General features: G+C 43.2%; 1 protein-coding gene across 7 annotated transcripts in view; it reads right to left on the bottom strand.

The window, feature by feature from the left end:
- DDR2 (discoidin domain receptor tyrosine kinase 2) overlaps nucleotides 1-14,824 on the bottom strand; it is a 154,662-nt gene that overhangs the window by 129,840 nt on the left and 9,998 nt on the right. For 3 of the 7 annotated variants that reach the window (XM_053209794.1, XM_053209788.1, XM_053209789.1), the window contains one exon: nucleotides 7-154. The exons of the other annotated variants lie outside the window; for them this stretch is intronic. In XM_053209794.1, coding sequence (XP_053065769.1) covers nucleotides 7-25 — 19 coding nt within the window. In that variant the 5' untranslated portion in view covers nucleotides 26-154. Of the gene's footprint in view, nucleotides 1-6; nucleotides 155-14,824 lie in introns of those variants that run through there. 7 annotated transcript variants of the gene reach the window in all.

The following is a 14,824-nucleotide window of genomic DNA, read 5'->3' as shown; positions in this document are numbered from 1 at the left end:
ACTTACATCCATGGGTGCAGAACATTCTCTGAGGAACGAGGTCCTCGACGACAGCTGGCTTCTGCGTGTCTTCAGTTGTCACAACGTCTTTGCTTCAAGCCACAGGACTTGGAACTTTCTAGAGCACTGAACCCCAGACCTCTTGTAGATATCCCTTTATGGGGGGGGGGGAGGGAGAGCAATGTTGCATTACAAACTTTTTATTTATTTATTTATTTTTAATCTTTATTTTTGAGAGAGAGAGAGACAGCGTGTGAGCAGGGGAAGAGCAGAGAGAGAGGGAGACACAGAATCCAAAGCAGGCTCCAGGCTCTGAGCTGTCAGCACAGAGCCCAACCCAGGGCTCAAACTCACGAACCGTGAGATCATGATCCGAGCCGAAGGTGGACACTCAACTGACTAAACCACCCAGCGCCCCAGCATTACAAACTTTTGCATCACTCGCACTTTCTTTCCAACTTGACACCTCCTAAGTACCCCAGGCACTGAAGGGATCTCAAAGAGAGTCTGCTTAGGAGGGCTACACCTATTGATATCTATCAATCTAGAAATTTAAACAGAATGTTACATTTACTATTTATTTAAGATAATAATTACTCAATTTTATTATTAATGTTTAAGTTCTTAAAAATTATTGTTAAATTATTGTGATTATGTGTTAACATAATTTTTTAAGTAACAATAGCTATTTTCAAAAAAAATTCTTAGTGAGAACAGTGGCATTAGTTTACATTAAAAAAAACTCTCATTGAGGGGCACCTGGTGGGCTCAGTCAGTTGAGTGTCCAACTCTTGATTTCGGCTCAGGTCATGATCACAGGGTTATGGGATTGAGTCCTGTGTCGGGCTCCATGCTGGGCGTGGAACCTGCTTGGGATTCTCTCTCTCTCCCTCTCTGTCTCTGTCTCTGTCTCTGTCTCTCTCTCCCCCTCTCTCTGCCCTCTCCCCACTCTCAAAATAAATAAAATCTCTTCAATATCTGGCTTAATTGAACACAGATTCTCATATCCACTTCTGAATTCAATTTGTTGCAATATCACATATCATGCATCCTCTCGAAAATTCCACCATATAATCGTGGGAGGAGAGCGAAACAAAGCCAAACATCCTAGGATTATTGTGGAAATAGTTTTGCTCTCACAGATCCCCTGGGAGTGTCTCCAGAGCTACCAGGGCTGTCCAGATAGCTTACAATCAAAGTAGGTCTCACTTCCCCCTCAGACTATCGCCCCCATTCTTCAACGCTGCTAGTTATCAGTTACCTGAGCAGTCTTCTAGAACTATCGACACATAAATGTAAATATATGGATGTACAGTTTTTGCTAATGTTTTTTTAAATTAAGTATGAGCACACTCTACCTCTCACCTAGGGTTTTCTGTTCCACATGCTGGGGTGCTTGCATTCTAGCATGTGTCATTATGTCATTTCCATCTTTTCTGCCGGTCTCTTTCCTCCATTAGATGGTAAAACAATGTGTAACTCTGTGTGGTGCCACAGCGTCCAGGTGGGTTGCTGAACCGCTATTCTAAGTTGCCACTGTCTCCAGCAAAGGACACGGAACTTAATGGGAATAAAGTGGCCACGCGACAAGAACAGATGTCACCTATATTAGTCCAGCTCTCTTCTGCCTTCTAGTTCCCTAAGAAGGCAGGTAACTGAAGTATTCAACATTTGAGAAAAGATCCAAATTTTCACTGTATTACTGGGGCTTACCAAGTATTATACTTGGGGTTTATTCACTGGGGCAAAAAGACTTGTACTGAGCTACCCAGGGGATTCTCTCTCTCTCTCTCTCTGTGCCCCTCACTTTCGCTCGCTCTCTCTCTCTCAAAATAAGATAAATAAAAATATATATTTTTTAAAGCTGGAAACAGGTAAACACGCTGAGCAGACGGAAACTTGGGTCTGCCATTCAAGGGAGTTTGGTGCAACAGATACCTACTGAAACATCAAATACATAAAAGAAGTAAGAGAAGTCTTAGGCGGCTGAAATGATCTGGAAATTTAAAAAATGATCTGGGAATAAGGAAAAGAAAGACAATGAAGACAAAGCCTTGGGGCCTGTCTGCCTTGAGTGGCTGGAGGAAGAACATCTCCAGGTAAGTCCCGGGACTTAAAAACTTCACTCAAAAATAGTTCCTCGTCACACAACACCCGCAGCCCTTAATCTAACCCAACTCCTTTATCTCGCAGAGGAAGAAAACCCAAGCCCAGAGGGCTGATTTATCGAAGGCCTCACAACTGCTTAGTAGCAAAACTGAAACGAGATGGTTAAGTGATCGCTGGGGATTAGCACTGACTTAGCCACTTAACCTTGCAGGTGCACTGTATGATATGTTCACAGGAGCCTGAAAACAAACCAGAAACTTCATTGATCTCTGTCTGCTCCATCAGTCCAGCACTGTAACTGTGCCCGACCACACAATCAGCTCAGGGTTCAAACCATATCTTACTCATCTCGTTGTCACCGCCCCTCGGCCCCCACCACTGTCTCTGCCACCCGGCTTATTACAGAGTAGAAAAATCACAGCTGATGTTCTTTTTCTGAATGTGCACACGATTATAGATTCCTTCGGTTGAAAGAACTTACGAGTACATCTACTATTAGTGTGACCCCTGTGGCAACAGACCCAGGGAAGTTCAGTGACCAGATAAGCCGTTAGTAGGAGAATCAGACCAAAATTCCAGTCTCCTGTTTCTTTCCATTTCACTGCCAACCTTTAGTGCAGGAGTCTTATTCTAAAGACAAACTCCCTAGTCTCCAATTTCTCCAAATGAAGCCCTCTCCCCTTAAGACACTTCTTTATTTTCTGCTACGAAGCCCTCTCCCCTTAAGACACTTCTTTATTTTTTTTTAATATTTTAATGTTTATTTATTATTGAGAGACAGAGACACAGAGCATGAGCAGGGGAGGGATGGTGGGGGTGACACAGAATCGGAAGCAGGCTTGAGGCTCTGAGCCGTCAGCACAGAGCCCGACGCGGGGCTCGAACTCACAAACCGCGAGATCATGACCTGAGCCGAAGTCGGACGCTTGACCGACTGAGCCACCCAGGCGCCCCTAAGACACTTCTTTAAAAATGAGCTCCATGGTCCCGAAAGTTTGCGGAGTGCTATAAGCTACCCCTCTCTTGAACAGCTGAGATGCTTATGACCATATTAAAGACCTCGGCGACTCCTGCAACAAAGAAACCTGGGTCACTCTCTAAGAATATTTCTCAAACTTATTTGACCACGGAACGCAGGCTCTTGCCCTGCTCCTGCTGTTATCCATTCAAAACCCCGCAGGTTTCCAGGGATCACACTTTGGGAGATGCCACCTTTGTCTAATTAGCAAGATTTCCTTTGTCGGTCCCAAGCAGACGTGTCAAGACTGACGGGTCCTCAGTGTGGGAACCAGGTGGGGAAGTGACGAGAGCCAGAGGAGAGAGAAACGACAAACAGTCCCAGTCTGAGAGCCATCTGCTCTGCCAGCCACAAAGGCTGAAACAGCTATTTGGGAAATTTGGGGTCCTGGCCACAAGCGTTGGACACTGATCTCCAACCAAGACTTCTTGTGGGAAAATAGGCTCTTTGGGTGCTCACGGCCACACGTTGCTAGCACCGGGCGTCACTGGGCTTTGGGCACCATTACCAGCCATGTTCTCTCCTCGTGTCCTTCCAGGGACTTCCACAGCTGCTCAGGCTTCTCCTGGCTCACTTCACCACTTTGGCCCAAACCCAACCACATCTGGAACACTGACCACAGCCTTCTAATAAGTCTCCTGACCCAACCCCCTCTCCCCTGCCATTTACCTTACCCCCCAAAGGGACACTCATTTTCTTAAAATAATCCTTCACCTGCTTCAAGACACAAAAGAACATTCTGAACTCCACAGCATCCAAAGCTCCCCGTAACGTAAGAAAGCACAGCTATGCAACGTCCTTTCTTGGTGCTTCCCCGTGCAACTTCCACCACGCCGGGCTCACGTCCTCTGTGTCAACTGAGCCGGCCGGCCATAAGCAGTCTGACTGCCAAGTCTCCACCTTTGCTGCTCTTTGCCTCTTGCCCATCCAATCCTGTCCGGGCTCATGCAGCTCCCAGCTCCAGACCCTGGCTGTACAAACCCTTCCGCGACTTCTCGTGCTTGTAGACACTGGCCACCTAGCCCCACGTGCATTTGCACAGCTTTACTGTTTCCTGAATTTTCTGCTGGGTAATAAACTCAGGAAGAAAAAAAAAAAAAAGACTATGCCTTAACGACATTCAAGGCACTTAGGAAGCATTCAAAACAAACCCTCTTGCTGAATAAAGGAATTAATCTACATTTGACCTCAGAACTGTAAGTTAAGTAGAAAACTTCACGCCTATAACACGCTAGGGAAACTAACCTTATTCTGGCCCTCAAAGGCATTTAAGCTTTTCTAATTCGATTGATCTTGGTTTTCTTCAACCGGAAGAAGACGGATTGTGTCCCATCCCGGAGGACCCGGCGGGTTTTTGTTCTTTTTCTTCAAGACTTAGTTGTGCTTTCTGCTACCTTCTCGCAGGCTTCTTGCCATGGGCAGCCCCCAGAGGAGAGTCTAGACTGAGTATATTACATGATATTTAAGCACGTATCTCTAAATTTTCCAAAGGTCTGGCCAAAAGAGTGTTCTTCTCAAGAACGTATTTTCTGTCGACAATTGTTTCTTCATTCATTCTTTGAATTATTCAACACACGTTTAGCAAGCAAGTCCTTGAGATGCAGAGGTGGTTAGAAGCCATGAGGCACCCACAGTCGAAAACACTTTTGCTCAAAATGCATCAAAGGTATACACCTGCAACAAAATCACCTGAGGGAAGTGATTTAAAAAAAAAAATACAGGTTTCCCTGGACACTACAGAAAATTTCTTTAAAAAAAATTTTTTTAAGTTTATTCATTTTTGAGAGACAGAGAGAGAGCATGAGCGGGGGAGGGGCAGAGGGAGAGGGAGACACAGAATCCGAAGCAGGCTCCAGGCTCCGAGCTGTCGGCACAGAGCCCGACGCGGGGCTCGAACTCACAGACCGCGAGATCGTGACCTGAGCCGAAGTCGGACGCTTAACCGACTGAGCCACCCAGGCGCCCCAAAAATGTCTTATTCACTAAGTCTGTGGTGGAGCCTGGAATCTGCATTTTTAAAAAATCTCTCCAGGTAATTCTGACAGATACTCAAGTTTGAGACCCACTGGCCAGTGGAAAAGATAGGCCTAGAAGGAGCTCATTATAAACAGTGGTGCCTGCTTATGATGCAAGGGGAGTTCATGGTATGTAACTGAGGCTCACAGAGAGGAACAGAGTAGTGGTACAAAGTTAGGTGTGCTGATGAGAAAGACCTACATGCAAATTCTGACTCTGCCACCGACCTGCTGTGTGATTCACGCTGTGTGTCCTTCTATATAAAATAGGAAAAATACCCACTTCACACAGCTATCATTAGGTTTCAGTGAGATCATATTTATAAAAAGGGCTTCACATAAATCTTAGGACACAATAAACATCACTGAATTCAACACGACCGTTTAATTATATTTTCTCTATTTTTCTCTAAAGTTTATTTATTTAATTTGAGGAAGAGGGAGAAAAAGCAGGGGAGGGGAGGAGAGAGAGAGAGAGAGAGAGAGAGAGAGAGAGAGAGAGAGAGAGAGAATCCCAAGCAGGCCCCGTGCTGTCAGCGCAGAGCCCAATGTGAGGCTCAAACTCACCAACTGTGAGATCATGACCTGAGCTGAAGTCAAGAGTCAGAGGAGCTCAACCGACTGAGCTACCCAGGCGCCCTCTGGTCATTTAATTATTAAAATATTTAAAAGAGAGCACTCTCCCTCTCTCTTCCTCCCAAAAATAAATAAATAAAAATAAATAAACATTTAAAAGAGAGAGGGTGGATGAGAAAGTCTTTCCCGAGAAAACTGGAGTCTGAACTTAGTTTTAAAGCAGTATCTCCCAAGTGTAAGTGTTTTCTTGCAGCCCACAAGATTTGGAGAATTTTTAAAATTTTGTATCTACGATTCTATCATTTGAAACTCTTCATACAATACTCATGGGGACACGATACTGCCATGCACTTTCAGTGGCTGCCTTTTGTGTCCCTGACTGCACGGATGCCAGATGGGAGCCAGATCAAGTCAAGAGCCAATCACAAATGGGACATGGTGGGAGAGCCGAGTCACGGAACGGCTTGGCCTGTTCAGTCCGCTCGCCACAGACGTCAGTGCCACATTCGTGCTGCGAGCAGATGTGTGGAGCAGACTCTGACTCCCCACATCCCGACACCTACCGGTTCCTAAGCAGAAACCTGAGGCAGAAATACACAAAGCGGGATGGTTCCGTCTCTAACTCTGGTAGTAACTGCACGAGATACTCATCTGGAGCTATTTCAATGCCGCTGCAACGCTAAACTTGATCTTCAAGTGAATAGACAAGTTAGCAAATTATCAAATGATACCTCATTAAAACTGACATTTGACCATTTCCTACTCGCCAAGTTTGGTGAAGTATGAGATTCGATTTTCCTGGACTTATAAACCTTTGAGGCTATTATTAACACTTTGTTTAACATACTTATACCAATGGGCATTTTCTGCGTGCATATTAATTACATTTAAATAACAGACCCAGATTAGGGGCGCCTGGGTGGCTCAGTTGGTGACTTTTGGTTTTGGCTCAGGTCATGATCTCACAGTTTTGTGAGTTCGAGCCTCCAATCGGGGGGCTCTGTCCTGACAGTGTGGGGCCTGCTTGGGATTCTCTCTTTCCCTCTTTCTCTACCCCTCCCCAACTCGTGGGGTCTCTGTCTCTCTCAAAAATAAATAAACTTTAAAAAGTTAAATAGGAGTGCCTGGGTGGCTCAGTCAGTTAAGCATCCACCTTCGGCTCAGGTCATGATCTCATGGTTTGTGAGTTGGAGCCCCACGTTGAGCTCTGTGCTGACAGCTCAGAGCCTAGGACCTGCTTCGGATTCTGTGCCTCCCTCTCTCTCTCTGCCCCTCCCCTGCTCACACTGTGCTTCTCTCTCTCTCTCAAAAATATATAAACATTTAAAAAAATTTTTTTTATCAAATAAATAAATAAATAAATAAATAACCCAGATTAAACATAGAGCAGGCCCTGAGGCCACCTGGTTCCACCCTATCTTTACCCACCCCCCCACACTAGTGGTTAGTTTCAACCAACCACATCATTTGACACAGTAAAATAATGTTTTTAATTTATTTTGTTGAGTTTATAGTTATGTGTGATTTCATTTCTAAATCTGGTCCGGCTTTATGGTTGCAAAAGAACTATAAGCATAAGAAGCATAAACCTAGTTTTGTTTGTACATATTTTAATGATGTCCATATAATCAATTACCCTGAGAGGCTGCAAAAAATTTTTTTCCTATAAACTATGTCTATACACTGTTCAGGTTTGAGGAACATTGAATTGGATAATCCCAAGGGAAGACGTTTAGCGAGCTGAGTCTATCCGTCGGCACCTGTCTCCCATGAAAAGCTTTTCCACTCCCCCTTTTTCACCAAGGGTAAGCCGCGGAGAATCCGTTCCTTCCGAAATCCATGACCAAAGCCACCCCCCGCAGCATATCTGTTCCGCACAGCCTCCTGTGCCATTTCGTTAACTTTCCAAAGCACCCTACATCAGCATCAGCAAAAGTACTATTCTGGGGGGGTGGCGGGAGCAGCCGAGGTGGGGGGCGCTAGAGAATATCTTCTTTGAATGTGGAACACCATTTACCTTATACTTGAAGCCATATCGCTGGCCCTAAGAACTGTGGCTGGTGGTGTGGCCAGGAATTGCTGAGATGTGATCAGAAGAAATGACGTGGGTCTAGACGGCACTGTGCCTTGTCACCACGCTCACCTAACCCCTCATTTAATAAGGAGAATGTGTTTTAACACCTCGTGACCCGTGGGGTGGATGCGTACCACTTCCCTAATGCGTATCGCTGGATCACACAGTAGGAACTATAATAACGTCATCATGGGGATAGATTTGAATGTATTTCTGAATAGCATCACAGTACTTCTCCAACAGCCCCGAGGAACTGTGGCTGAATAAATTTGGGAACGAGTCGGCAATGACAATTATGATTTATGCTCCTACCAAGCACTGGAGCGAGACCTTTAGAGGCTCTGAGCACTGGAAGTATTGTGGCACCCTCCCCCTCTCACCCCACCAAGTACTTAGTTATAAAAAAGAAAAAACACCACTATAATATAGCAGTAAGTATAAGAACATTCAGTAAAGTTTCTTTTTTTTTTCACTTGTGATTTTTTCAGTACTTCCTTGGAAAACCAAGTATCAGCCTATTTCCAAAAGAAACTGGAAATGCCCCTGCTCGTGCCTTAATCACCTTTGTGCAAAGCAACATCGTAAGTGTATCTAGACTTTTCACACGCACCATCTCACTTGAGACCAGGACTCCTGTGTTCCATACAGTCTGCAGATAACAAATATGGGGCCATTTGTAATGTGTCGAACTCTTTTTTTTTTTTCTATTTACCTGCCCAAGAACTTCACCAGACTTTTCCTTGCCCTGCCCAACTCAAATGAGGATTTATATCTTAAACACTGAAATCCCTTTCAGGATTCGTACTCCTTGGGAGGTTAGGCCTGGAAATGAGACCTTCGGCCTGTTTCAGCATGCCTTCTGTCTCCCAGACTATTCTGCCCAAGGCCTGAAGCTCCGGGTGATAGGATCACCAGCGAGTGCAAAGTCTTTGCATCTCATTCATAGGATAACATTAGACTTTCGGAGTGTCTTTGATTGAATATGTTTCATAAATGCTGGCAACTATGTGATCAATTGGAAAATTAAAGTAGGGAGACCCGGGATCCTAGAACTGGAATTTTCTCCAACTAAGCATACAGCACAGCAGAGCGCCCCCCACCTTTTTCTGGAGGATGTGGGGTACCTGTGGAACCAGGAGAGGGGCCAAAGTTAGCACCATTGCTCATAAAAATGAGGAAGGCAAGTAAATATTGCAAAGTCATGAAGAGATAATAGTAAGACCATCAGTCACCTTCTATCCTGCAAAAACAAAGTTTGCCATCAAAAACACAGCAAAAGGATTAGAAAGTCACTTTTCACAGTCCTTTGGGGGATCCACGTAAGTCTAGAATTTACATCCTAACTTGACAGCCCTTTGGCAAGGAATGACTGAACGAAAGGTTTAAAAGTTTTTTCACCTCCAAACATGATATTAAACAACAGTTAATTCGCTTTTTACATGACACTTAATGTTCAAATGAGAGGGTTTGTTTTTTTTTTTTTATGATTCTTCTTACATGAGAGGGGTCTCAGAGAAGAGTGAACACTCAGTGTCGGAGAGGAGGGTAAAAGGTAAGGACTTGTTGTCTCAGAGGTTTGAGCAAACCCATGAGAGAAGAAGAGTGATCAGGAGAAAGACACCAGCTCTGCCCATCGTCAAACCAAGTTTGGGGTTATATCCTGATATCCGGATTGACTAGTCATCGGTCTCTGGGAATAACTATTCTCTACTTTCTGCTTTTTAAAAATTAGCCCTGCGTGTGTTTACATACCCAAAGTCCACCAAGTGTTCACGTGTGAGTTTACTCCTCTTCATTTGTATTCATGAAGACATTAGTTCCTTTCTTCAATGTTCATAGCTCATGAGAAGCAGGAACTGAGGCCAGTACTCCTCAGAGCAAGCCCAGTGCTTACACCATTTCTCGGTCACCTGCCTCTCTGGACATCCTGATCTCACAGAATAACCAAGCAAGAGAAATTTATTGAACTCCCTTACGTCCTCAAAGACGATAGTATATGAGGCTTCAATGACAGCCCTCTGAGAATGTTCTCAGCAACAAACAACACTGTGCTAGGCATATAATAAGACCTTAATAGAATATATATTGACAGGTCAGCAAACACTAATGGGTTAGGCTACACAGTGAGTTATAGAGATCACCTAAGACATGTTCCTTGCTAGACAAGGTGATTATGACCCAAAACATCAGGGATTCCAAGAAGTAAGATCTGAGGTGGCCAGAGGATCTGAAACTCAGGCTGGCCTTTAGAGACGGTGGCATTTAGCTAACATACGAGGACAGACGAAGATATTCAGAGTACATGGGATGGGGTGAAAACTTCAGTGGACACTGTAGCGATTGAAGACTTAGCCATAAAAGTGAAAATGGTGTGAGTGCTGACATGGACCGTGACTAACATTAATTGGACTAGAAGACATAGAAAATTTATATTGCCCTGTATAGATGAGAAAACTGAAATGCAGACAGGTTTAAAAAAGACTTGCACAAAATTGAACCGCTAACAGGTGGCAAAATTAAAATTAAAAACTCAACACCCCAAAAATGAATAATCCAATTAAAAAATGGACAGAAGACATAAATAGACATTTCTCCAAAGAAGACATCCAGATGGCCAACAGACACATGAAAAGATGCTCCACATCACTCATCATCAGGAAAATACAAATCAAAACCACAATGAGATACCACCTCACACCTGTCAGAATAGCTAAAGTCACCAACACAAGAAACAACAGGTTTTGACAAGGATGTGGAGAAAGGGGAACCCTCTGGCACTATTGGTGGGAGTGCAATCTGGTACAGCCGCTTTGAAGAACAATATGGAGGTTCCTCAAAAAGTTGAAATGGGGTGCCTGGGTGGCTCAGTCAGTTAAGCATCTGACTTCAGCTCAGGCCATGATTTCATGGTTCGTGAGTTCAAGCCCCGCATCAGGCTCCGTACTGACAGTGTAGAGCCTGGAGCCTGCTTCAGATTCTGCGTCTCCCTCTCTTTCTGCCCCTCCCCTGCTCACACTCTGTCTCTCTCTCTCTCTGTCTCAAAAATAAACATTTTTTTTAAAGTTAAAAATAGAACTGCCCTATGATCCAGCAATTGTACTTCTAAGTATTTACCCAAAGAATACAAAAATGCTGATTCAAAGGGATACATGCACCCCAATGTTGATAGCAGCAATAGCCAGACTATGGAAACAGCCCAAGTCTCCATCAATTGATTAATGGATAAAGAAGATGTGGTATATATATTCAGTGGAATATTACTCAGCTATAAAAAAGAATGAAATCTTGCCCTTTGCAACAACATGGATAGAACTAGAACGTATTATGCTAAGTGAAATAAGCCAGTCAGAGAAAGACAAATACCACATGATTTCACTCCTATGTAGAATTTGAGAAACAACACAAATGAGCCAAAGGAAAAGATAGAGAAAGAGAGAGAGAAACAAACCCAGAAACAGACTCAACTATCGAAAACAAACTGATGGTTACCAGAAGGGAGGTAGGTGGGGGGTAGGTGAAATAGGTGACGGGGATGAAGGAGGGCACTTGTCATGATGAGCACTGGGTGATGTATAGAAGTGTTCAATCACTATACTGTCACCCGAAACAAGTATTACACTGTATGTTAACTAACTGGACTTTAAATAAAAACGTAAAAATAAGAAGCTTACTCTTTTAACCTGGCCTATTCCACTCTTTCTACCATACTATGATTTTAAGTGAGAATATTTATATGTTGCGTTAATTAAAACAAATGACCGGGCGTCTAGGTGGCTCAGTCGGTTGAGCATCCCACTTCAGCTCAGGTCATGATCTCACAGTCCATGAGTTCGAGCCCCACGTGGGGCTCTGTGCTGACAGCTCAGAGTCTGGATCCTGCTTCAGATTCTGTGTCTCCCTCTCTCTGACCTCACTCCCCCATTCATGCTATGTCTCTCTCTGTCTCAAAAATAAATAAACATTAAAAAAAATTTTTTTTAAACAAATGACCAGAAAAACAAACAAAAACCATATGACTGTTATTTAAGGTGATAGCTATTACAATTTGAATGATGTGGCAAACAGATTTCCCAAATACCTGCTATTAACCCATTAGTCTTTATCAATAGTTTCAACCATTGATAGCAAGGGTTTTGCCTCCATTATCTTTATTAAATAAGATATTATTGAAGTTATGATGCAATAGCAATAGTTATCTGAAAAATACAATTAATAGCTTTTAAATAGAAACGTTCATCATTATAACTATAAAAAAAGGTCTGTCTTCAAATAAGAAAGTAGCCAGGAGGAAATCAGAGTGCTGGGAATTTGGGATTTGGGACTTTAGAACAGTTTTCAGTTCACGGAAAAACTGAGCAGAAGAAACTAGAGTGTTCTCCTGTATCAACCACCCTGGGCCCCCAACACACACCAAACCTCCACCGCGTCAACATCCTACAGCACAGTGGTACATCTCTTACAATCAGCGTGCTTACACTGATGTATCACTCTCACCCAAAGTCCAGCGTTCACATTAGGGTTCGCTCTTGGGGTGGTACATTGGGATGAAGTTATAATGACACGTGTTTACCATTTGGTATCGTGCAGAATAGTTTCAGTGCCTTAAAAATCCTGTACTCAGTGTATTCATCTCTCCCTTCCCACTAACACCCAGCAAACACCAATCTTGCTGCTGTCTCCAGACTTCTGCTCCTTTCTAGAATGTCAGAGTTGCAGACTGCAACCTTTTCAGATCAGCCATCTTTCACTTAGTAATAGGCATTCAGTCGTCTCAGGGCCTGATAGCTAACGTCTTTTTACCGCAGCATAATATTCCATTGGGTGTGCCACAGTTTATCTGTTCAGGTTATGCATTTGGCAATTACAAACAAAGCTGCTATAAACATCGCCAATACCTGAGGCAAGCTTCTGGATGAACATATGTTTTCAATTCATTTGGGCATTAAGGAGCATGAGTTTTTAATCATAGGGTAAGTGCATGTTTAGTTTTATTAAAAAACAGAAAAACAAAAAACAAAAAAACACCTACCAAACTATCTTCCAAACTGGCGGCACCATTTTGCATTCCCACCAGCAGCGAGTGAGAGTTCTTGTGGCTCCACCCACACCAGCATTTGGTGATGCAGGTGTTCTGGATTTTGGCCATTCTAACCGGTATGCAGTGGTAAAGCACTGCGATTTTCATGTGAGGTCTTCTAATGACGTATCATGTTGAACATCTTTTCATCTGCTTACTTGCTATGTGTGTTCTTCCTTGGGGGGAAGTCTGTTCAGGTCTTTGGCCCACTTTTTAATCAGACTGTTCCTTTTCTTATCATTGAATTTTAAGAGGTCTTGGCACATTTTGGATAACCATTCTCTATCAACTGAGTTTTTGCCCATAGTTTCTGCCTGTCTGTGGCTTGTATCCTCATTGTCTTGACATTGCCTTTCAAAGAGCAGGGGGTTCTCATTTTGATGAAGCCTAGCTTATCGATTCTTTCAAGAATCAGGTCTTTAATACGTGATGGGGATTAAGGAGTGAATTTGTTGTGAGGAGCACCAGGTGATGTATACAATTGTTGAATCACTATATTGCACACCTGAAACTAATATAACACTGCATGTTAACTACCTTGAATTAAATTAAAAAATTAAATTAAAAAAAAAAAAAGAAAGTATCATATCCCTAGTGTTGTGTCTAACAAGTCATTGCTATACCTGAGGTCACCTGAGGACACCTAGACTTTCTTCTAGATTGTTGTTCTGAAGGCTCTGTGTCTTGATTTATTTGTTTTCTTTTTGCACAAGGATGTCCAGTTGTCCCAGCACCATTTATTGAAAAGGCTGTCTTTTCTCCATCGTATCACCTTTGCTGCTTTGTCAAAGATCTGTTGACTGTATTAGTCTGGGCTCTCTATCCGGTCCCATTGGCCTATTTGTCTACACCTGCACCAACACCACACTGTCTGTGACTTTGGAGTAAGCCTTTGTCCTTCTTCTTCAATATTGGATTGGCTGTTCAGTGTCTCCCGCCTCTCCATATAAACTTTGGAATCATTTTGTCAGTATCTGAAAAATAACTTACTGGGATTTTTATTAGGATTAGGATTTCGTTTTGATTTCCTGTGATATCATCTTATCATTATTATCTCCATTTTAAAACTCTACATAATGCAAACATTCTAAAAATTAGAACTACCTCTGTCCCAGGAACAATTAACGACTCTTGAGTGAATTTGTCCCTCGCTGCTCTCTTCTTCGGATCAGCTTGTTCCCGGGTCTCAAGAGGCCACGTCCTCAAGGCCAAGTGCCAGCAGCCTTGGACCCTTCACCACTCCTCTTAAGCTTTGCGTGCCCCTGGGAAGTTACAGTCCTGCGAGATGCCCTGGCTGCACAGCCCCCGTGAGGGTTAAGGTGGTGCCCTTTTACCCGGCCTAAGTCCTTTTGCTCCTGGTGAGCAAAGGAATGGGCATGTATTGGGGTAGGGGCACTTTAAACCTACTACAATCACACACATACACACACTTCTCTGGCCTTACTGTGGGGATGTGGAAGTTTGCTTTTTAATGTTTGGTATTCAGACACATAATGGTGGCCAGAATTATGACAATAATGTGAAGACCATGGCACCAAAGACAATGGTGACCAGAAGGTGAGGAATACAATCCCAGTAAAGAAGCTGGGATGGTCACTGATTGCTTTATGCCTTATTTGCCTATACCAATGTGTCCTTTACTGAGATCCAATACTATTTTCTCTACTTTTGAAACGTTATCTAGTCCCTGTCATATGTGTCAGCTGTTTCCCAAGTTCTTAAGGACAGTGATTATGTCTTCTACTTCTGGATCTTTCGTTCTCGTTTTTCATATATTCGACAGCTATTCACTGAATGTCTGCTATGTCCAGGCACTGTACTAAACCTTAACCCTGAATCAGGCAGGCACCAAGTGCACAAGAAAAAATTTTTAATGAACAAGAGCCTCCAAATTGTAGATATGCAACATTATAAACAATTTGAGGGGCGTCAATATGATTTATTCATTTCTACCC

Source organism: Acinonyx jubatus, chromosome E4, assembly GCF_027475565.1.
Source record: "Acinonyx jubatus isolate Ajub_Pintada_27869175 chromosome E4, VMU_Ajub_asm_v1.0, whole genome shotgun sequence".
NCBI lineage: Eukaryota > Metazoa > Chordata > Mammalia > Carnivora > Felidae > Acinonyx > Acinonyx jubatus.
Note: the sequence above shows the minus strand (reverse complement) of the source record. Positions and strands in the feature narration are given on the sequence as shown.